Source organism: Chlorocebus sabaeus, chromosome 27, assembly GCF_047675955.1.
Source record: "Chlorocebus sabaeus isolate Y175 chromosome 27, mChlSab1.0.hap1, whole genome shotgun sequence".
NCBI lineage: Eukaryota > Metazoa > Chordata > Mammalia > Primates > Cercopithecidae > Chlorocebus > Chlorocebus sabaeus.
This window is the reverse complement of record NC_132930.1, coordinates 34,940,914-34,959,737: the sequence shown is the minus strand read 5'-3', so window position 1 is coordinate 34,959,737 and position 18,824 is coordinate 34,940,914. Positions and strand designations below refer to the sequence as shown.

Here is an 18,824-nt window from a genome sequence, read left to right as displayed (position 1 = left end):
ATTCATTTTTACTGGTATATGTTTAGGAGTACATCAGGCAAAGCAGAGTTTGCCTATAGTTGGTATCCAATTGTGTGTATTGTGACCTGGACAGTTCCCTAAGAAATGATGACTTTAGATCTGAAGAAGATCTTTAAAAAAAGCCCACTTTGACCTTGACCTTGACCTTGAATTACTTCTGTATAATGGGCCTTTAATAATAAGTAATGGAATAAATTCACAAATAATACATGCCCAAATTTCATCATCTAACTTGTGAGTCGCTGGATCTGCTCAAGGAAGCAACATACAGACAATGTTTTCCAAGTTCCTTTTAATTGAAACGAATCAGAACTGCAATCTGCACATGAAAAGACCTGGGGGAAAGCCTACATCTGGAATTTCATTATGTCAATGTTAAATTTTGTCCGACCAGTTTTTCATTGCTCATCACTTTGGATAATGACAGATCCAACATGAAAATCCTAAAGCAAATAGATATTTACCTTGTGCTTTCATGTACATTTAGGGACCAAACTCCAAGGTTTCATCCATGCTGGACACCAAATCTAAGAATTGTGACAGGATCTTCTCATATTTCATTTTAGAACCCTTGATACTAGTCTGATGATATTTGTATTAGCTGCACTCCAAGTCATGTTTATTCTAATGCAACAGAAAACTCTGTTAAACTGTACACTGTAATTGGCATCTGTTACAACAACTCCGCTTTTGAAGGAACAGCACTTCTTTCTCTCAAGATCTCTCTCTCTTTTGAATTTGCCAGATGGAGTTATGCAGGTTTCTCTAGGATTGCTTTTGTATGCCATTTCCAAATGGAACATGACCAATCTTTGATAAAGTATAATAGATAAAAATCTTTGTGCGAAGGATATGCTGTAGGTTTCGCACACTTTTAGTGAAAATGGATTATTTTCAACAGCACCAAGAAGTCAATGGTGACTTATTCAGCTCACTTAGAAGAAAGTCCTATAATACTCATTTGTTTAAAAAACTCTGTGGTAACAAAAGGTATATACACCATTTACTATACACAAAATGCATCTTTCCTGTAAACTGGTGTGTGTTTAGCACACTCCACACATGGCAATATGTTAGAACCTAGCCATCACATTTGATAAGAGTTTTGACAGAAATGCATCCAATGGGAACAAACACCCCATATGTTGTAGTGTCTAAATAGAAACTCAGTGTAAAAAAGTAAAAAACAAAAATAGACAGGGAGGGAGTCATCCTTGAATAGTGATGGACCATGGACTATAAACATGACTGTGTTCATTCTTAAAGCACTACCCAGAGACTAATGACGCCGTTTCCTTGGTGCCCGCCTGAGTCACTACGTTGCCACTGGCGTTCCTCCTGGATTTGGAAAGTCCTTGTAGACCCAGAAACTACCAAAAATCTGTGATCCTTTCCACTTTGAGTATCCTGATGCTGAAATGAAAGTTAAACACAATTTTAGAAATTGCTTTTGAATTAATAAAGAGAAAACCAAGAATGCAGAATCCTAAAATGGTCCCCACCAGGAGCCTAAGAACTAAGGAAAATATAAACTCGTTCAAGAGGCACAACAATATGTTTGTTGCAAAACAATTTGTTAAAATATAGCAATATAGAAAAAAACTTTGTGGTTTTTGTTTGTTTATTTATTTTATTATTATTATTATTATTATTATTATTATTATTATTATTATTGAGAGGGAGTCTCACTCTGTCGCCCAGGCTGGAGTGCAATGGTGCAATCTTGGCTCACTGCAACCTCTGCCTCCCAGATTCAAGTGATCCTCCTGCCTCAGCCTCCCAAGTAGCTGGGACTACAGGCACCTGCCACCATGCCAGACTAATTTTTATATTTTTTAGTAGAGATAGGGTTTCGTCATGTTGGCCAGGCTGGTCTCGAACTCCTAACCCCAAGTGATCTGCCCACCTCAGCTTCTCAAAGTGCTGGGATTACAGGCATGAGCCACCACGCCCAGCCAGAAAAATTTTTACGTCTATAATGCTCAAAGTATGTGGTTGGTACACAGATTTCTAGATTTTTGTTTGTTCGTTTGTTTTTTTAGAGATAGGGTCTCACTACATTTTCCAAGTTGGAGTGCATGAGTGTGTTGGCTCTTCACAGGTATAATCATGGTTCACTGCATCTTTGAACTCCTGGGCTCAAGCAATCCTTCTACCACCACCTCCCACCCCAGTAGCTGGGACTACAGTCAGGCACCACCATGCCTGGCTTATTTTTTACTCTAAAAAAAACTTTTTTTTTTTTTGTTTTTTTTTTTTGAGATGGAGTCTCACTCTGTTGCCCAGACTGGAGTGCAGTGGTGCGATCTCGGCTCACTGCAACCTCTGCCTCCCAGGTTCAAGCGATTCTCCTGCCTCAGCCTTCTGAGTAGCTGAGATTACAGGCGGGATTACAGGGGCCTGCCACCACACCCGGCTAACTTTTTTAAGTAGAAACAGGGTTTCACCATGTTGGCCAGGCTGGTTTCCAACTCCTGACCTCAAGCGATCTACCCGCTTCGGCCTCCCATAGTGCTGGGATTACAGGTGTGAGCCACCGTGCCAGCCTTTATTTTTTTACTTAAAAAAAAAAAACTTATTTTTTAAAATATACACACATACTTACTGTGTGTGTGTATATATACATATATAAATACACACACATTTATATAGCAATGTATGTATATACAGAGAGGGTCATTGTATCGTATCTATATATGCAGTCATCCCTCAGGATCCATGTGGGATTTGTTCCAGGACCCCTACACACATCCTCCAACATACTGTGTATCATCTCTAGATTACTCATAATACCTAATACAATGTAAGTGTTATGTAAGTAGTTGTTATACTGTATTGCTTTTATTATTTTTATTTTTGTACTGTTATTTAAAAAACATGTTTTACAGTATTTTTAATCCGCAGCTTGAATCTGTAGATGTGGAACCTGCAGGTACAGAGGGTGGACTGGATATATAAAATTATCATGTGTAATATACTGACCTAGATTTCCCACTTAATGTATTAGGAATAGCTATGTTTTGATGTTCTAAAAACTAAAAACTATAGTCCTATAGATTCTCTTCAACGAAAGCATCAAACTTACCTCAAGCAATGTCAACATCAGCTATCAATGTGATGGGCTAAAAAACAAAAAAACAAAGAAATATAATACCCCCAGGAAAGCTGTGGGTGGTTTCATCACCTCTGTGCTAAGAAGCAGGCCTGTTACTAAAGGTACAGATGAATATAAACCACACCTCATAAAGTTTATCAAGAAGAATGTGTCCAACAAAACATTGGTTACTCTAGCTTCTGTTTGTATTGCTTTTAAAGAGAGACTAGAAGATAAAGAGGATAAACAGACTATGACAGGTAGAATTGTGAATATTCACAATCTAAGGTTAAAAGTGTTAAGAGTCACTAAGAATACATGTTGAAGACGTTAGACCGGCAGCAACACCGCAGTACACACCAGTCTACCGCAGGAGTCTTTTTAAAGTCTGCTTCTAGGACAGAAGACAGTGGAAGTTCTGCAGGGACCTTATTACAACTACAAATTCCTGGGTGTAAGATCAGGCAGTGCATATGGCCTCTAAGTGGTTCTCTGGGTGAACCATCAACAGTAGCCCTAGTGTCCTCTAAAGTGACTCCGGGATAATGGCCTTGACAATCAAAAGGTATACGCCAGGGGGAGGCTAGTGAACTCCATCTGGAAGGTCTGCAGTTTCAACTCGGGCACCACCCTCCCCAACTGTGACTTTGGGTGGATCACAACCCCCTCGAACCTGCAGGATCCACCTTGCCTCACTCCAGTGCTGCATCAGACACATGAGGTTGGGGGAGGATGTGCACAGAGGACATCAGGGCACCTGCCAGGCAAGACATTCCTTCTAAAGTGTTTCACTTGAGAAAGTGCACATGCTTGGTTCTGTGTGCCTCTTCTTGCACTACTCTTTATGCTTTCGGTAAAGAAACAAACTCTTTATTGAAAGGGCTCAAAGGGCCCCTGGAAAAGGGTGCAAGCAGGGGCTGGCTCAATCTCTTGTTACTGTCCACCTTACCAGGACCTGGAGCTGAACATTATGAAGGACTGTAGGCTCTGGCAATCATTTCTAAAGAATATCTACATTTGCCTTACTGAGCAGAGGGATACTGGGCACACTAACAGGATCACTGGTTCTTCTCCTCTTGCCCAGCAGTGCCTCTCCTCCAGACAGTATATCCATCCTATCCTGGAAGAGATGGAACTCTGGAGACCTCAGAAGCAGGAAATGAGTGAAACAAACGAATTTAGGCAGTGTCTTAGTCTGTTTTCTGCTGCTATAACAGAATATCAGAGACTGGGTAACTTACAAAGAAAAAAAAATAATGCTTTTTATAGTTCTGAAGGCCACGAAGTCCAAGAGCTTGGTGCTGGCATCTGGTGAGGGCTTTCATGCTGCATCATCCCATGGTGGAAGGGCAAATGAGTGCAAGAGACAGACCAAGAATGGGGTCGACCTTCCTCCTTTTATCAGGAGCCCACTCCCATGATAATGGCATTAATCCATTTATGAAGGCAGAGCTCTCATGACCTATCCACCCGTCCAAGGTCTCGCCTGTTAATATAGTCACAATGGCAATTAAATCTCAACATGATTTTTGGAGGGGACAATGAAACTATAGCAAGTAACTAAAACTAATCCTGGAAGATCCTGATGTAAGAGAAACAAAGGGCCCTATATGAGACCATAACTGGAAGATACTTTTCTTCAGGATTTCTTCCTTTAGGAAGACTTTTCTTCCATTAGGATTTGGGCTCTGAATGATAACTTCCTGGGTGCCCAACACAACAAAGTAATAAAATAAAGAAGGCCAATGCGTGACAACTGAGACTCTCCTGTCCCCAGAGTGGACATCACACACTGATGACAGCACTTTTGAGTCAGTCTGGATTAAACCTCCAGATTTCAATCAACACAGGGCTCTGGGCAACCTGATCAACAGAGAGAAGTTGGCCCAGGAGGTGGAATCTGTTTGTCACTGATGCACTATCTCCTTCACAGACAAAGGAAGGTCCTGGTCCCTGAAGAACCTAAAACATCACACAAGGGAAGGGGTTCCAAGCACCCAAGACCTATGCAGCCAGAACCTACCCAGGTGAGGGTCAGCTGCCGTTCATGTAGCATTCCCTGGGATCCACCTGCTTCCTCCTCCAGGCCTTAGAGGTGCAGCCATGCGAACCCCTCCTACTTCCATCTAAGAATCTGGCCAAGCACGGTGGCTCATGCCTATAATCTAGCACTTTGGGGTAGATCACTTGAGGTCAGGAGTTCAAGACCAGCCTGGCCAACAGAGCGAAACTCCATCTCTACTAACAACAGAAAAATTAGCTGAGCATGGTAGTGTGTGCCTATAATCCCAGCTACTCAGGAGGTTGAAGCACAAGAATCGCTTGAACCCAGGAGGCGGAGGTTGCAGTGAGCCGAGATCACACCACTGCATTCCAGCCTGTGTGACAGAGTGAAACTGTGTCTCAAACAACAACAACAACAAAGAATCTACAACTGCACTCACAATGAACACCATCTGCAGCAGAACTAGCAAGAAGGTGGTTCACAGACATATTTTGTTGGGCCCCCATGGTATTTTTTTCCTCAACATCGTTTACTAACATTAAAAAGGGTAATTTCATATTAAAATCAGATTTCTCTCCTTTTCAGATAAACTAGAGTTTCTAGCAACATTTGCCTCTTATTTGTTCCTCTTTCTGCCAGTTTGGTAGTCTTCAGAGTGAAGACTGGGAAAAATAATCAAATTATTCTGTGGTCTTTCCATCTGTTTTGGGAATTTTTCTTTGCCCACCTGCCTTTGGGAGAATAGCAGAAATAGCTCAAATCTTAGCTTGGCCCTGGCTAGCTGTGGAGACCTGGGCACGGCCTACACGTCCCTGAGTCTATCTGCAAAAGGCAGACAACAGGGAGGTGATGATAGCCATAAAGGGCCAATGTGAGGACTATGCAGGATGAGGCAGGGTGGCCATCCTGCCCGGTTCCTGGGGCTGCTGGACCAACACTGGTGTTTGGTTGTTCTCAAGCCTTTGTGGCCTCACATGGAGCAACTTTCTCTCTTGACCTCTGAAGTCAGAGCTAGAAAGAGTAAGTTTACACACACACACACACACACACACACACACACTCTCTCTCTCTCTTTCTTTCTTTTCTCTGTCTCTCTAAAGAACTCCCTAGCAGGAGAAAGATCACAATCTGAGTGACCTCTAGTGATCCACGAAAGGCCAGGAAGGTTTGGAAATGAGTCACTCATTATTTCCTGAAATGAAAATGCCTCTACTTGCTCTGGAGACTTTGTGTGGCAGACAGAAGCATCGTTGGAAAGAAAATCCAGGCTTACGTAGGTTTATATGAAAGTCTATTAACTTTTCCTTCAATCAAAAGCAAATAACCACAGACTGTATGTATAAGGGACTAATTACGGTATGTGTGTGTATACATGTGTGTGAGTGTTTAAGAAATAACAAAGATAAAAGAAAAGGGGAACAAAAAAAACTAGTCCAAGAAACTGAGTTTGCCACTCAGAAGCACCCCACTTCATGGTTCTTACTTAAGAGAATTTTTCTGGGAAACACTCCATGAAGCAATATTAGTTATCAAACTGCTCCACACTTGGTAAGTACTAACGTCCTAGTTTGCAGAAGGCTTTTCTTTCATTCTTACATTAAAAAGAATTTTTTTTTTTTTCATTTATAGAGACAGGGTCTTGCTATGTTGCCCAGGCTGGTTTTGAACTCCTGGGCTCAAGTGATCCTCCCTCCTCAGCCTCCCAAAGTGCTGGGATTAAAAGCGTGAGCCACCACGCCCAGCCAGAAGGCTTTTCTAAAATAGCCAAGCACCTTCTCTGTACACTGATCATTTGCCTCTTAAACCTAGCTTTGTCCTGAAATGCAGGCAACACCTGAAAACTGTTGGCGATAAACACTGGCGGAAAATCACAGTCTCAAGCCATGTGAAGGAGGCATCAATTCGGGTTCATTTGTATAGACGGTATCACGAGGTGTCTGCTAATATCCAGAGCCCAGTTGGTGTCATCGATGGAGACTAAGTGGAGCTGGCTCAGCTAACAGATTAGAGCCACACTTAGTTATCTTCTGAATCACCTTTGGGTTCCCTCCATCGGAAATGCCAGGGTAATAAGAAAAGATTACAGTTTTTATAGTGAACCGCAAACCCTTAAATAAGGGCTCACAGTGGTCAAAGGGTGAATATTTTGCCTGGTTACCTCACTGAACCCTCACAACCCTATGCGAACAAGGCTCTTATTTTTATTTATTTATTTATTGAGACAGAGTCTCACTCTGTTGCCTGGGATGGAGTGCAGTGGTGCACTCTCAGCTCACTGAAACCTCTGCCTCCTGGGTTCAAGTGATTCTCTTGCCTCAGCCTCCCGAGTAGCTGGGATTACAGGTGCCTGCCACTATGCCTGGCTAATTTTTTGTATTTTTAGTAGAGATGGGGTTTCACCATGGTGACCAGCGTGGTCTTGAACTCCTGACCTTGTGATTTGCCGGCCTTGGCTTCCCAAAATGCTGGGATTACAGCCGTGAGCCACGGCACCCAGTCTCAAAGCTCTTATTCCATAATGACACATGGAGGCAGAGCAAGGATCCACTCCAACTCAGACCCCTGGGACCTCTAGGAGGGTCTGGGTGGAAAAGAAAGGTGTCCCAATGTCCCTAGAGCTTCTGGGCTGTCATTCCCTAACCTTCTGCAAATAAACCAAATCAAAACTATGATTCTTCACTGACTGCCTGCAGACGGGCCGAACATCCAGGAGACTTGCCAGGGTTCCCACTGGAGGTGGGTGTGCAGGAAGGAAAATAAGTCTCAATTTAATTGTTACCATGAAAGGTGCTTCGGCGAAACTCACATACAGTGTCAGTCTTTGGGATTTTTCTCTTATTGAAACAAAACACTTCAACCTGCCTTTAGAGCTCTACTGTAGAACACAGAATATAGAAAGTAGAAAAAAATTCAAATGTACTGTGGACCGTTAAGGAAGGTCACCCAACATTAGTATATCCCTAGTCCCAGGCTTCACAGATGTGTGAAGTGCTAGGCCCTTCACAAGGACAAGTCCTTCCAATGTCTGTTGTAGTAAGAATGACCACAGAATCATCCTAAAGCTTCATTTATGTATTTAACAGAACAAAGGCATTTAATCTAGTTTGAATTTCAACGCTAACAGCCCAAGATGAAATGTTCATTAGCAAGTGAGAAGAGTGGCATTTCTCAACACCGACTAGGGCTGTTTTCTAACATTTTCCAATTTTCCATCATTATCATGTCTTTTTTTCTTGTGCAGCAAGTTAAATCCAAGAGTTAGCAAATCTTATGCTGTTCCAGCAATGTGGGTAAAAACTAGTAAATAAGGAGAGCCACAACAAGCTTCTTGAGCCTAGACAATTAAGTCTTTGACGCTATACACAGGACATCTGTGATACTAAATAGGTGCTCAGTTATTCTCTTATTGATGCTAGAACTGGAAATCTACCCTCCTTTGTAGGAAAGGGCTCACGTGGTGGCATAAGACAGAAGACAGCTGACGCCTGCCTATTTCCAGCACTCAGATCTGAAGCTGGGAATTAGCCAGAGTCTGGTTGGCTGTGATGATCATGCCTTAGTGACAAAGGTCTGTGGCAGTACTGGTGTGTGGAGAGGACCCTGGCATCTCAAAGGCTGTCTTGTCAACTTGCACACTGACACCTCCCTTTCAATTGTGGGAGGATTGGATGCAGCACACTCTTCCAGGCCTACCCGTGCATCTGCCTCTCAGGGAGCCATGGAGTTGTGCCTTCTAGATTCCGTTTTAAGAATGACTTGCCTCCAGCTGGGGGCAGCATGGCCAGCAGAGAACCTCCAGTTGTCAGAGCCTACCGCTCTGGGGGAAGATGGGGTTGCAAAGGCTTAGCTGAGCCCAATGTGGGCAACTCCCTACAGGCCATGCTTGATCCAGAGCTCCTGACCAGCCGGGCCAAGGCTTTGGCAGGCCAACCTCAACTTCTCCCCCTTTCTTTCACAACCATGGATCCTCATAAACATCCTGCACTCCAAACTCCATTTCAGCACTGCTTCCAGAAAATCTGCCTGTGGCAACCTCCACCCAGGCTTGCGTCTCTCTCTCTAGCATCTTCCATGCAGCCTGGATGACTCTTCTTAAAACAGAGAGTACTTTCAGTGCCTTCACAACCAACAGGCAAGCACCAGGAAGCAATTCTACAAATTCAGAAGAGTCCTAGAAGATCCGATGTTAGGGCAACAGAGGTAATTGAGAACAACTGTCCTCTGATCTTGAAAATCTCAGTCCATACATGTAAGATACCCTCCAAGCATGCTACACCACGAAAAGGAAGGCCACGACATTATGTAGACAGCCGTGCTGTCTACTATCCCCAGAGCACACCTGGTTAATTGATACTTAACTCTATCTTCAACTCTGTCACAATACAGCACTCTAGCCACCAAGCCTTGCATACTGGAAATATCAGATGAGATGAAGTCAATTTGCCATTTCAGAACTGTATTTATTTAGAGACGGAGTCTCCCTCTGTCACCTAGGCTGGAATGCAGTGGCACGATCTCGGCTCACTGCAACCTCTGCCTCCCAGGTTCAAGCGATTCTCCTGCCTCAGCCTCCCGAGTAGCAGGGACTACAGGCGTGTGCCACCACATCTGGCTACTTTTTTGTGTTTTTAGTGGAGACAAAGTTTCACCGCATTAGCCAGGATGGTCTCGATCTCCTGACCTCGTGATCCACCCGCCTCGGCCTCCCAATGTGCTGGGATTACAGGCGTGAGCCACGGTGCCTGACCAAGAACTTTATTTTTGTTATTATCACCATTTCTGCTCTCAGCTGAATGTGCACTCCTAAAATTCATACATTGAAATCGTAATCACAGTGATGCTTTAGGTCATGAAGGCAGAGCCCTCGTTAGTTTCTCATTAACGCCTTTAGAAAAGAGACCCCAAGGAGCCAGCTTGCCCTTTCCGCCATGTGAGGATTTGGCAAGACGACGCCACCTATGAGAAAGTGGTCCTTCACTGGACACCGAATCTGATGGCACCTTCATCTTGTATTCCCTGCCTCCAGAACTGTGAGAAATAAACCCTGGTGTTTATAAGCTACCTAGTTTAAGGCATTTCGTTATAGCAGCTGGAATGCACTCAGATAACTTCTCTTCCCCTAAATGGAAAATTATAATGAAAAGTTCTGAACTTTTTACAATGTTCAAAGTTTTAAGTCCAGGAAGCCAGCTATCCTTCTGAAAGGAAAAATTTTATGACTTTCTGGTTCTGTTCACCTTGAAATCTGACCAAGGTGGAGCATCAACTGTTATTAGGTAATATTGCTTAAGATAAGGATGTGCCTGAGTGATGAGCAGCTTCTGGCCTGGGAGGCTCTAAATATAAATACCTGGTGTGAAGCCAAAGCTGTGGGCTTCCCTGAATGTGGGCACTTTTAACTGGACACCTCCCATGTGGAGCGTGAGCCTTCTAAGGTGGATCCCCCCCATGCACCAACGTTAGACTCACGCTTTTGCATCTGAGACATCACTGTGCGGAGCAGGGCTCAGGGGAGCACTAGAGGGCCAGCTGCATGGGCGTGGGAAGGACCACGCCCACTGAAGAGGACAGCCCACTGCGGCCCTGCTGCCCTGCACACTATGGCTCCACCTCTTCTGAGCAGATAGGTCCCTGGCTGACGTGTGGGTCTGAATTCTTAGTAGAGACTCAGAAGACAATTGACCTCTGGCAAGCAAAGCTCAGAGTTACCTGATATATAACATATCCAGAACCAGAGAAGCTCCTTAATTCTAGAGAACGTAAATTCATAAAGATTTTGAAGGAAGAATTGGGGTTCTTTTTCTGGTTGGTTACAGTTAATTTATTGGAAGGAAGGGAAAAAAGGAAGGAAGGAAGGAAGGAAGGATGGAAGGAAGGAAGGAAGGAAGGAAGGAAGGAAGGAAGGAAGGAAGGAAGGAAGGAAGGAAGGAAGGAAGGAAGGAGCTTTGAAAACTGTAACTACTCAGTTTATTTGGTGCAGAGAAATTCTAAATGCAAGGTATGCATGCATTTAATCTGTAATGATCTACAACCATACATAGCATTTTAAGATGACACCAAATTTTAGTTGCTGAATAATTCCGTTGTTTAGAAATCTACTGAACATTTAAACTTATGGCATCATAGAACACTATGTAGAGCATGATTGGAGACTAGCATTGATAAAGTATCACAAACAGAGAAGTGAAGGCATCAACAGCATGCAGAAAATTCAGTGCTGATGTATAGGAGAGGAGATGGTTTATCACAGAACAGGCATGCACTTCCAGACTTTGCTTTACCTTGTCATAACAGGATTGTGAATACCATATAAATGATCTTTATGATAACCATTATTACCATTTTCCATACTGTAACAAAAATAAATACACCAAAACACCATGTTATCTCTCAGATGAAGTATTTACATCATGGATTACAAAGACAATGTAATGGTCACGAAAAGTATGTAACAATTTGTTAAATCTAAAAACAAGACAAATGAGTAGTTTACATTTTGCTCCCTTTAAATTTCAAAGACCAAATGACTACTTTATAGATTAATAAACTTAGCATATAAAATTTTCATTAATTCATGAAGTATTTCTTGAGCACCTTCCCTGTGCCAGCCCTCTTTTGAAGAGGCATTGCAATTTATTTTTGCCTGGACAGATCTGCTGTTTCTACATAATTTTAAGATGCCAATAACTTAATGTTTAAGGTCCATTACATAATAATATAAACCTCCCCCATCCCATCTAGGAATATAGTTTTTTTAAAAAAGGCTTACTTTTTCATGGGTATAGTTTCAACACTATAAAATACAAAAAAGGGAGATAAAATTAATTTTTTAAATTATTATGAAAGCTCAGCAACTACATCCCCCAGATATTTACTCTAACACAGATACTGACAGTGCAAATTCAGGAGAGACCCACATTGAAAGATGGGCGAAGTGAAAAATGAGGCATACACATTCACCAGACACAGAATGAGGGGCAGACTACAGAGCCAAAATGGAAAGTGTAAAAACAGTTATCATAAAGTGAAATGCCAGGTCCCCGAGAGAGAGGAACTGCAAACAAGAAATAAAAAGGCCGGTTAGGGAAGCTGAGAAGATTAAGCAAGAGGAAAAAAGCTGTTAAAACAAGTATAGAAAAATCAGTACCAAGAAAAAAAAAAAAAAAATTCACCTGAATAGAAGTGACCCAACTACTACTACTAAAAAAAAAAAAAAAAAAAGGAAGAAAAAAATAAAAAGAAATCAAGTTTAATCTTATCAGAACTCATCTTTAGCAACTCATTGAAGACAGCGCCACCCAGGAAATGACCCCCATGTCTGTGGAAGACCACATACTTACTCATCGTACACGTCCTCCGAATCCATTCGACGATAGTACTTAGCCAGTTTTACCGCAAAAATCAGAGCCGGAAGTAAAAATACAGTAGCTTTTCCTATGCCAAACCAAAACAAATTCTAGGAAAAAAAAAATCAGGAGAATTGAATGTTTGAAGATGGGAAATGGGAAAAACAGTTGCTCAGGGGATTTTTTTTTTTTTTTTTTAGAATTTTAAAAAATGAGCTGTCATTTTGTTCTTTAATGTCATGTGGACCAAGCACTATGTGAAATGTTACTCACGTTGTTAGGATTCATTTCATCTTTCTAAAAACCTTGAGTAGATCCTAATATTATGTTTATTTTACAAAGGAGGAGCAGTAGCAGCAAGTGGCAAAGCGAGGATGCGAATCTAGGCCACTCCAACCCAACTTCTAACCACCCCCAACAGACTCTCTTTGTTGCCCGACTGTCCAGTAATCAGAGCATGGATGGCCAGCAGGTTTGAGTTTCAATCCTTCTTATGAGTTGTTTGTTACTTATTTATTTATATATTTATTTATTTTTTTGAGCTGGAGTCTCACTCTGTCACCCAGGTTGGAGGGCAGTGGCGCGATCTCGGCTCACTGCAAGCTCTGCCTCCCGGGTTTACGCCATTCTCCTGCCTCAGCCTCCCGAGTAGCTGGGACTACAGGCGCCTGCCACCGCGCCCAGCTAGTTTTTTGTATTTTTTAGTAGAGACGGGGTTTCACTGTGTTAGCCAGGATGGTCTCGATCTCCTGACCTCGTGATCCGCCCGTCTCGGCCTCCCAAAGTGCTGGGATTACAGGCTTGAGCCACCGCGCCCGGCCAAGTTCCATCTCTTAACATTGAACCCTTGTTCCCACAAAGCAATAGTCTGGAAGTGGTTCTTCCTTCAAGGGGACATTTGTCCTCAGTGGTGACACAGTCCACATCACTCACATCTGCAAGGTGATATTCCAAATGATTTAACCTTATGGACAAACAATCAGGACCCATGCATAGATGTCATGAGCTAAATGCCACTCTGGCTAGCATCCTACACTTGGCCTGCTATGTAAATCTGCAACCTGCCAAGTTCCTATATAAGTTCAAGTCTGACGATATCCCTGCCTTAAGATAATGCTGTCAGTAACACTAGAATGACTCTCCCCAGCCCACCATGAGGCCAAATGCCACTTGGAAATAACACCTGCTTCACCCTCACAGCTTGACCCTGCATTTCTGCTTTGCTCCTGGCTGAGTTCAGAATTACAGAGGTGGCACCTCTTGGCTCTTAACTTCTAGTCAATTTGTCTTCCCTTCTGTCTACGGTCTGTTAGATTTCTGTTTTCAACCTTGTCTTGAGAAGCTTTATAACTTTATAACGACCCTATCCTTTTTTCTGGAAGCTGCCTCAATCCTTTTGAGGACAACTGAGATACAAAATAAACATGTGAGCTAGTCCACAGTCTATCTGATTGACTAAATGGATGCCCAGAGCTCTTCCTTATGATGTAAACCCTCTGCTATACAGCTTCAGCCTATGATCTTCCTGAGCAGCCTCTAGGCCTCCCCTCTGTCCCTGGATCTGTGGAGAGGCATCTGGTGCCTACGTGGTTCAACTGAATGGGGTGGGTGGTGGAGGCTGGACATAAAGAGAGGTCAATTCAGAATCAAGCAGGTTGGACTCCCCTAATGAAGGCTTCAGCCAAAGCTGACAGCAAGGGCCACCAAGCACAGGACAAAAAAGAGTAGTTCCTATAGGAAGGAAGCATCCAGGAAGCAGGGCTCAGGGTCTGCATGGTTGGGTCGGTGGCAGAATCCTTTTCACTCAGGCATGAAAGTCCCTCCAGCAGACAGATGGACAAGTGAATGAGGGAGATGGACAGACAGGGCAATAGGGATGAACTGTGACAGAGACAACAACTGATGCTACCTGACAACGCATCAGTGATACTCTGTGCCAGGTATTATGCCAGAGAACAGGGACACAGCCTTGAATGCGCTGGTGACTCATGGAGTGGAGAGTCTAGAGTGTGCTGGAGGGACAGGTCTTAATCAAAGAAACATATAAACATGTAATTGAAACAGCAATAACAACTCTAAAGGAAAAGCATAGAGTTCTACAGGAATGAGGAAAACAGAACCCAACCTAGTTTGGGGAATCTGAAAAGTCTTCCTGGAAAAAAGACATGTTTGAGCTAAGACCTGAAGACTGAACTACAATAGTAGTGAATATTCATTGAACGTTGATGTTCCAACAGTGTGAAGGGCTTTACATGTGACCTCTCACCGAACCATCAAAACAGCCCCATGTAGGCGAGGAACTCAGAAAATTTCAGTAATTTTTCAAAGTCACAAAGTTCTGAAAATATAGAGGTGGAATTTTCATTCAGACTTCATGTTCTCCACCATTGTGTTACCAGACCTAGAGAAGTTAGGTCTTACAGTGGGGAGTGGGTAGGTGGAAAGGGGAAGAGGAGAGAGAAAGAGAAGGGTGGTGTGTGCCCATCTCCAGTCCAGGCAGAAGAAACGGCATGTGCACGGGCCCTAAGGTGGGGAAACTGAGATGTATTTGACAAAGTGAAAGCAGATGAGTGTGTCTGGAGCACAGAAAGAAAGGCAGGCAGGCAGAGAGCACACAGTGAGATCTGGAATGGGGAGGCCCAGCCATGCAGAGCCTAGTGTGATGACCTATGAAAGATCCTGATCTTTAGATAGCAACAGGAAGCCACTGAGGTGCTTTCAGCAGAGGGAGAGGATCCGCTCACAGAGAGTCAGCGTCTATTGAGGAGGGAACAGAGCTGAGGATTAAGCCTGATTAACTGGAACTTGCCATCCCAATAGTCACATTTCCAAGGCTTTTTAATGACAAATGAAGTTTGGTGCAACTTTGGGGTTGTATATGTAGTTGTACTGAGTATTCTTTTGAAGATTAGAAATCTGCACACCCGTGACTGTCTTTCTGATTATTCTGAACTAATAGGAGTTTTCTCCCTGCAGGTTTCCTGACTGGTAAATATAATCCTGGTAAGGAAAAAAGATAACCGCCCAGAATTTTGACTTTTCTAGTCTATTAGCATATTAATACATTGATCAAAATGTTGCATTTTAGGTTTTGGATTCCCTCAAGCAGAAAACATTATTAAAGTGTATATCACAATCCAGAAAAACAACCAAAGATGATGGATTCATTGCGTCTTCTTTTGAAAGATGAAATCTTACCAGGGGGTCGATAATGTAGCTACACAGAAAGACATCAACAGCAGTATCTAGAGCGGTGGCCACAGGTTTGCAGGATGCCACTTTCTCACTGATCTAGGGGGGTGGAAACACAGGCAAACTTTGAGCCGCATCCACAAAAATTCACAGGAATGAGACGTGCCGTTTACTTTTGACTTGGTGTCACAAAAAGGATCTCCATGTCCTCCAAGACAGGGGTCCCCAACCCCTGGACCACAGACTGATACCAGCTAGTAGTACCAGTCCATGGCCTGTTAGGAACCGGGCTCCACAGCAGGAAGTGAGCGGCGGGTGAGCAAGCAAAGCTTCACCTATATTCCACCTCTAATGTAGCAGCATTAGTTTTTCATAGGAGCATGAACCTTATTGTGGAACTGCACATGCGAGGGATCTAGATTGTGCTCCTTATGAGAATCTAATGCCTGATGATCTGTCATTGTCTCCCATCACTCCCACATAGGACCATCTAGTTGCAGGAAAACAAGCTCAGGGCTCCCACTGATTCCACATTATGGTGAGTTGCATACTTATTTCATTATATATTACAATGTATTAATAATAGAAATAAAGTGCACAATAAATGTAATGCCCTTGAATCATCCCGAAACTACCACTGCCCCCAGTCTGTGGATAAAACTGTCTTCCACTAAACCAGTCCCTGGTGCCAAAAAGGTTGGGGACCGCTGCTCTAAAACATGGAACTGATGGCTGATGTACATGGATGAGTTCTGCACATACAGTTACGGTTGGCCCTCCATATCCCGGAATTGTGCATCCATGGATTCGACCAATCATAGATTAAAACATATTCAGAAAAAAAAGGAGAGTTGCATCTTTACTGAACATGTACAGACTTTTTAAATCATTATTCCTGAACCAATGCAGTATACCAATTATTTACATAGCATGTACATCGTATGAGGTATTATAAGTAATCTAGAGAGATTTAAAGCATACAGGAGGATGTGCATAGGTTATGTGCAAATAACTGTATCTTTTATATAAGGAACTTGAGCACCCAAGGAGTTTGGTATCTGCAGGGGGCCCTGGAACAAATCACCCATGGATACTGAGGGACAATTGTACATATTTTAAAGCAAGATCCTTAGTCTCTCTGAGCCTTGGTTTCCAGTTTCCCCATTTGTTTTGGAAGAGTGACCCAACCTACAGGACTCTTGAGAGAATTAAAAAGTTCTTGTGCCCAGCGTAGTGTTTTAGTTCAAATTTGTTACCTGGCCCCTTTGTTACCTGAAAAAGGGGGTGGGAAGTAAATGGAAGAATTGCATATGGCAAAGGTGAGCAAAGGGGACCAGGAGGTGGCTGTCCTCTCACCTGGTGGGCAGCCCCAGAAGTCTTGGTCCTGCATGTCAATATCCTTTCACTTACCTCCTACCAAATTACGGGAAATTTAATTTTATTTCTTCCAGATTTTACCCTAGAAAATGACTATCCTAAAACATGACCCCCCTTAATAGTCACAAAAGATAAACTACTTACAGAGAACTCGATCCACTGCAGATAATGTTCAAAATATCCTGTTATTGTTTTCCTATACTTCTTAGTTTCCTGGAAAGAAACAAAAGATGAGTAGAAGCATTAAAATGATGACAGCATACTTAAACATTATAAATATTTAATCTGTAACATTCATGTGCCCACTTACGGACATGCTTACTTTAAAAAAGAAGACTCACCTCAATAATAACAGAGGAAATATTGTTTGTGATGAAGTTCTGAGCAAAATCCAGAGAAGCTAGAATCCTATTTACTCTCTCCTGAAACACACAGCCACAGTTAGCAGGGTATCAAGTCATACAAAGATTTAATTAGATGATTTGCGTATTGATTCAAGTACTGTAACTCAGCTCCACAACACCATGACCTGGACCTCCTAGTTAAGAGGAAGACAGAACCCGCCCAGCCCCCTGAGGGCAGGGAAGGAGATGAGCTGAGAGGGAGCATTTACTCTAGGCCAGACACTGGGCTAGTCCTTGATAGGAATGGCCTTGCTGGAAACTCACAAGAAGGCAGGAAGGAAGGTACTGTTTGCTAGGCTCCCTTTGCAGATGAGGCAACTCAGCTTCTTCAAGGTCACCATGCTGGGGAAGCATACGACAATGCTGGGATTTGCACCAAACTTTTTTTTTTCCCCACTGCAAAGCCCATAGGCTTTGCACCACAACACAAGCAAAGACGAGTCCTCTGCCAACCCACATGGCAGCTTGGTGCAAATTGGAAAAGGGGCCTTTTCTGCCCAGGGACCTCAGGGCACAGAGCCTGGTGAGTGAGTCAACGGCCAGTTTCTGCCCCCTACTAACCCCCTTGGCTGGATCCCTCATGAAAGGCCTTGTACCACTGCACACCCTCGCCCTATGCTTTGCATACAGGTAGCAAAGCACCTGCACGTAGTCACCGGTGTGTTTCCAGGCTCCCCTGGCATGAGACACACACTCATGAAATGGCAACTGTGATCAGAGGCATAGGGAGGGTCCCAGAGCAGAGTAAATGTAAACATCTTCAGAGGAGCTGAGCCACAATGTTGGCCTCATTGAGAAAAGTGGAAGGAGGGAACATTTAGTTTTATCATGGAGGCTGATGCTCAAAACCTCTCATGGACAGGCTATTCCGTTCAATGAAAAACTATCTTCTGAGTTGCCCATTGGTGCTGTGGATACAAGATGAATACAACACAGCCTTGCAGCTCAGTGTCTGCTGCGGGAATGCTTGCAGCCTGCACATGGCCCCTGTGGTAGATTGCATTAGCTGTTCAGGATTATTGATACGCTCCTTGGATAACTTCCCAGAGCATGGAGTGTACTTCCCCAGCCAGATGACGATGTGACCATGTGGCTTGCTTTGGCCAATGGAATGCTGGTGAAGGGGCAGGGTGCCCATTCTGAGCAGTGGCTTAAAGGACAACCTGTGCCTCCTCTTATCCCCTGAATTCCACTAGGAGGACACGAGGTGCCCCAGACAGGAGCTGCTCCTTCAGGCCAGGTCTCTCAATGGGAAGATGTGTAGGGAAGCCTGTTGTCAAACCAGCAGGGAAAATGAACATTTATACTTAGAAGGCACTGAGGTTTGGGCTTGTGTGTTAGGCACCATTATCTCCGTGAAAGTGACCAATGTACCTTCTAAGCTT

At 43.3% G+C, this 18,824-nt stretch overlaps 1 protein-coding gene across 4 annotated transcripts in view; it reads right to left on the bottom strand.

The window, feature by feature from the left end:
* Positions 1–296: 296 nt before the first annotated feature.
* PROM1 (prominin 1) overlaps positions 297–18,824 on the bottom strand; it is a 115,237-nt gene continuing 96,709 nt past the window's right edge. For 3 of the 4 annotated variants that reach the window (XM_008017828.3, XM_008017834.3, XM_008017835.3), the window contains 8 exons: positions 17,377–17,457; positions 17,180–17,248; positions 15,665–15,757; positions 12,461–12,576; positions 11,890–11,913; positions 11,402–11,470; positions 3,107–3,143; positions 297–1,434 (listed from right to left, as the gene is read on the bottom strand). In XM_008017828.3, the coding sequence (XP_008016019.3) occupies positions 3,131–3,143; positions 11,402–11,470; positions 11,890–11,913; positions 12,461–12,576; positions 15,665–15,757; positions 17,180–17,248; positions 17,377–17,457 (465 nt within the window). In that variant the 3' untranslated portion in view covers positions 297–1,434; positions 3,107–3,130. The remainder of the gene's footprint in view (positions 1,435–3,106; positions 3,144–11,401; positions 11,471–11,889; positions 11,914–12,460; positions 12,577–15,664; positions 15,758–17,179; positions 17,249–17,376; positions 17,458–18,824) is intronic. The other variant, XM_038008680.2, reaches the window with a different exon arrangement.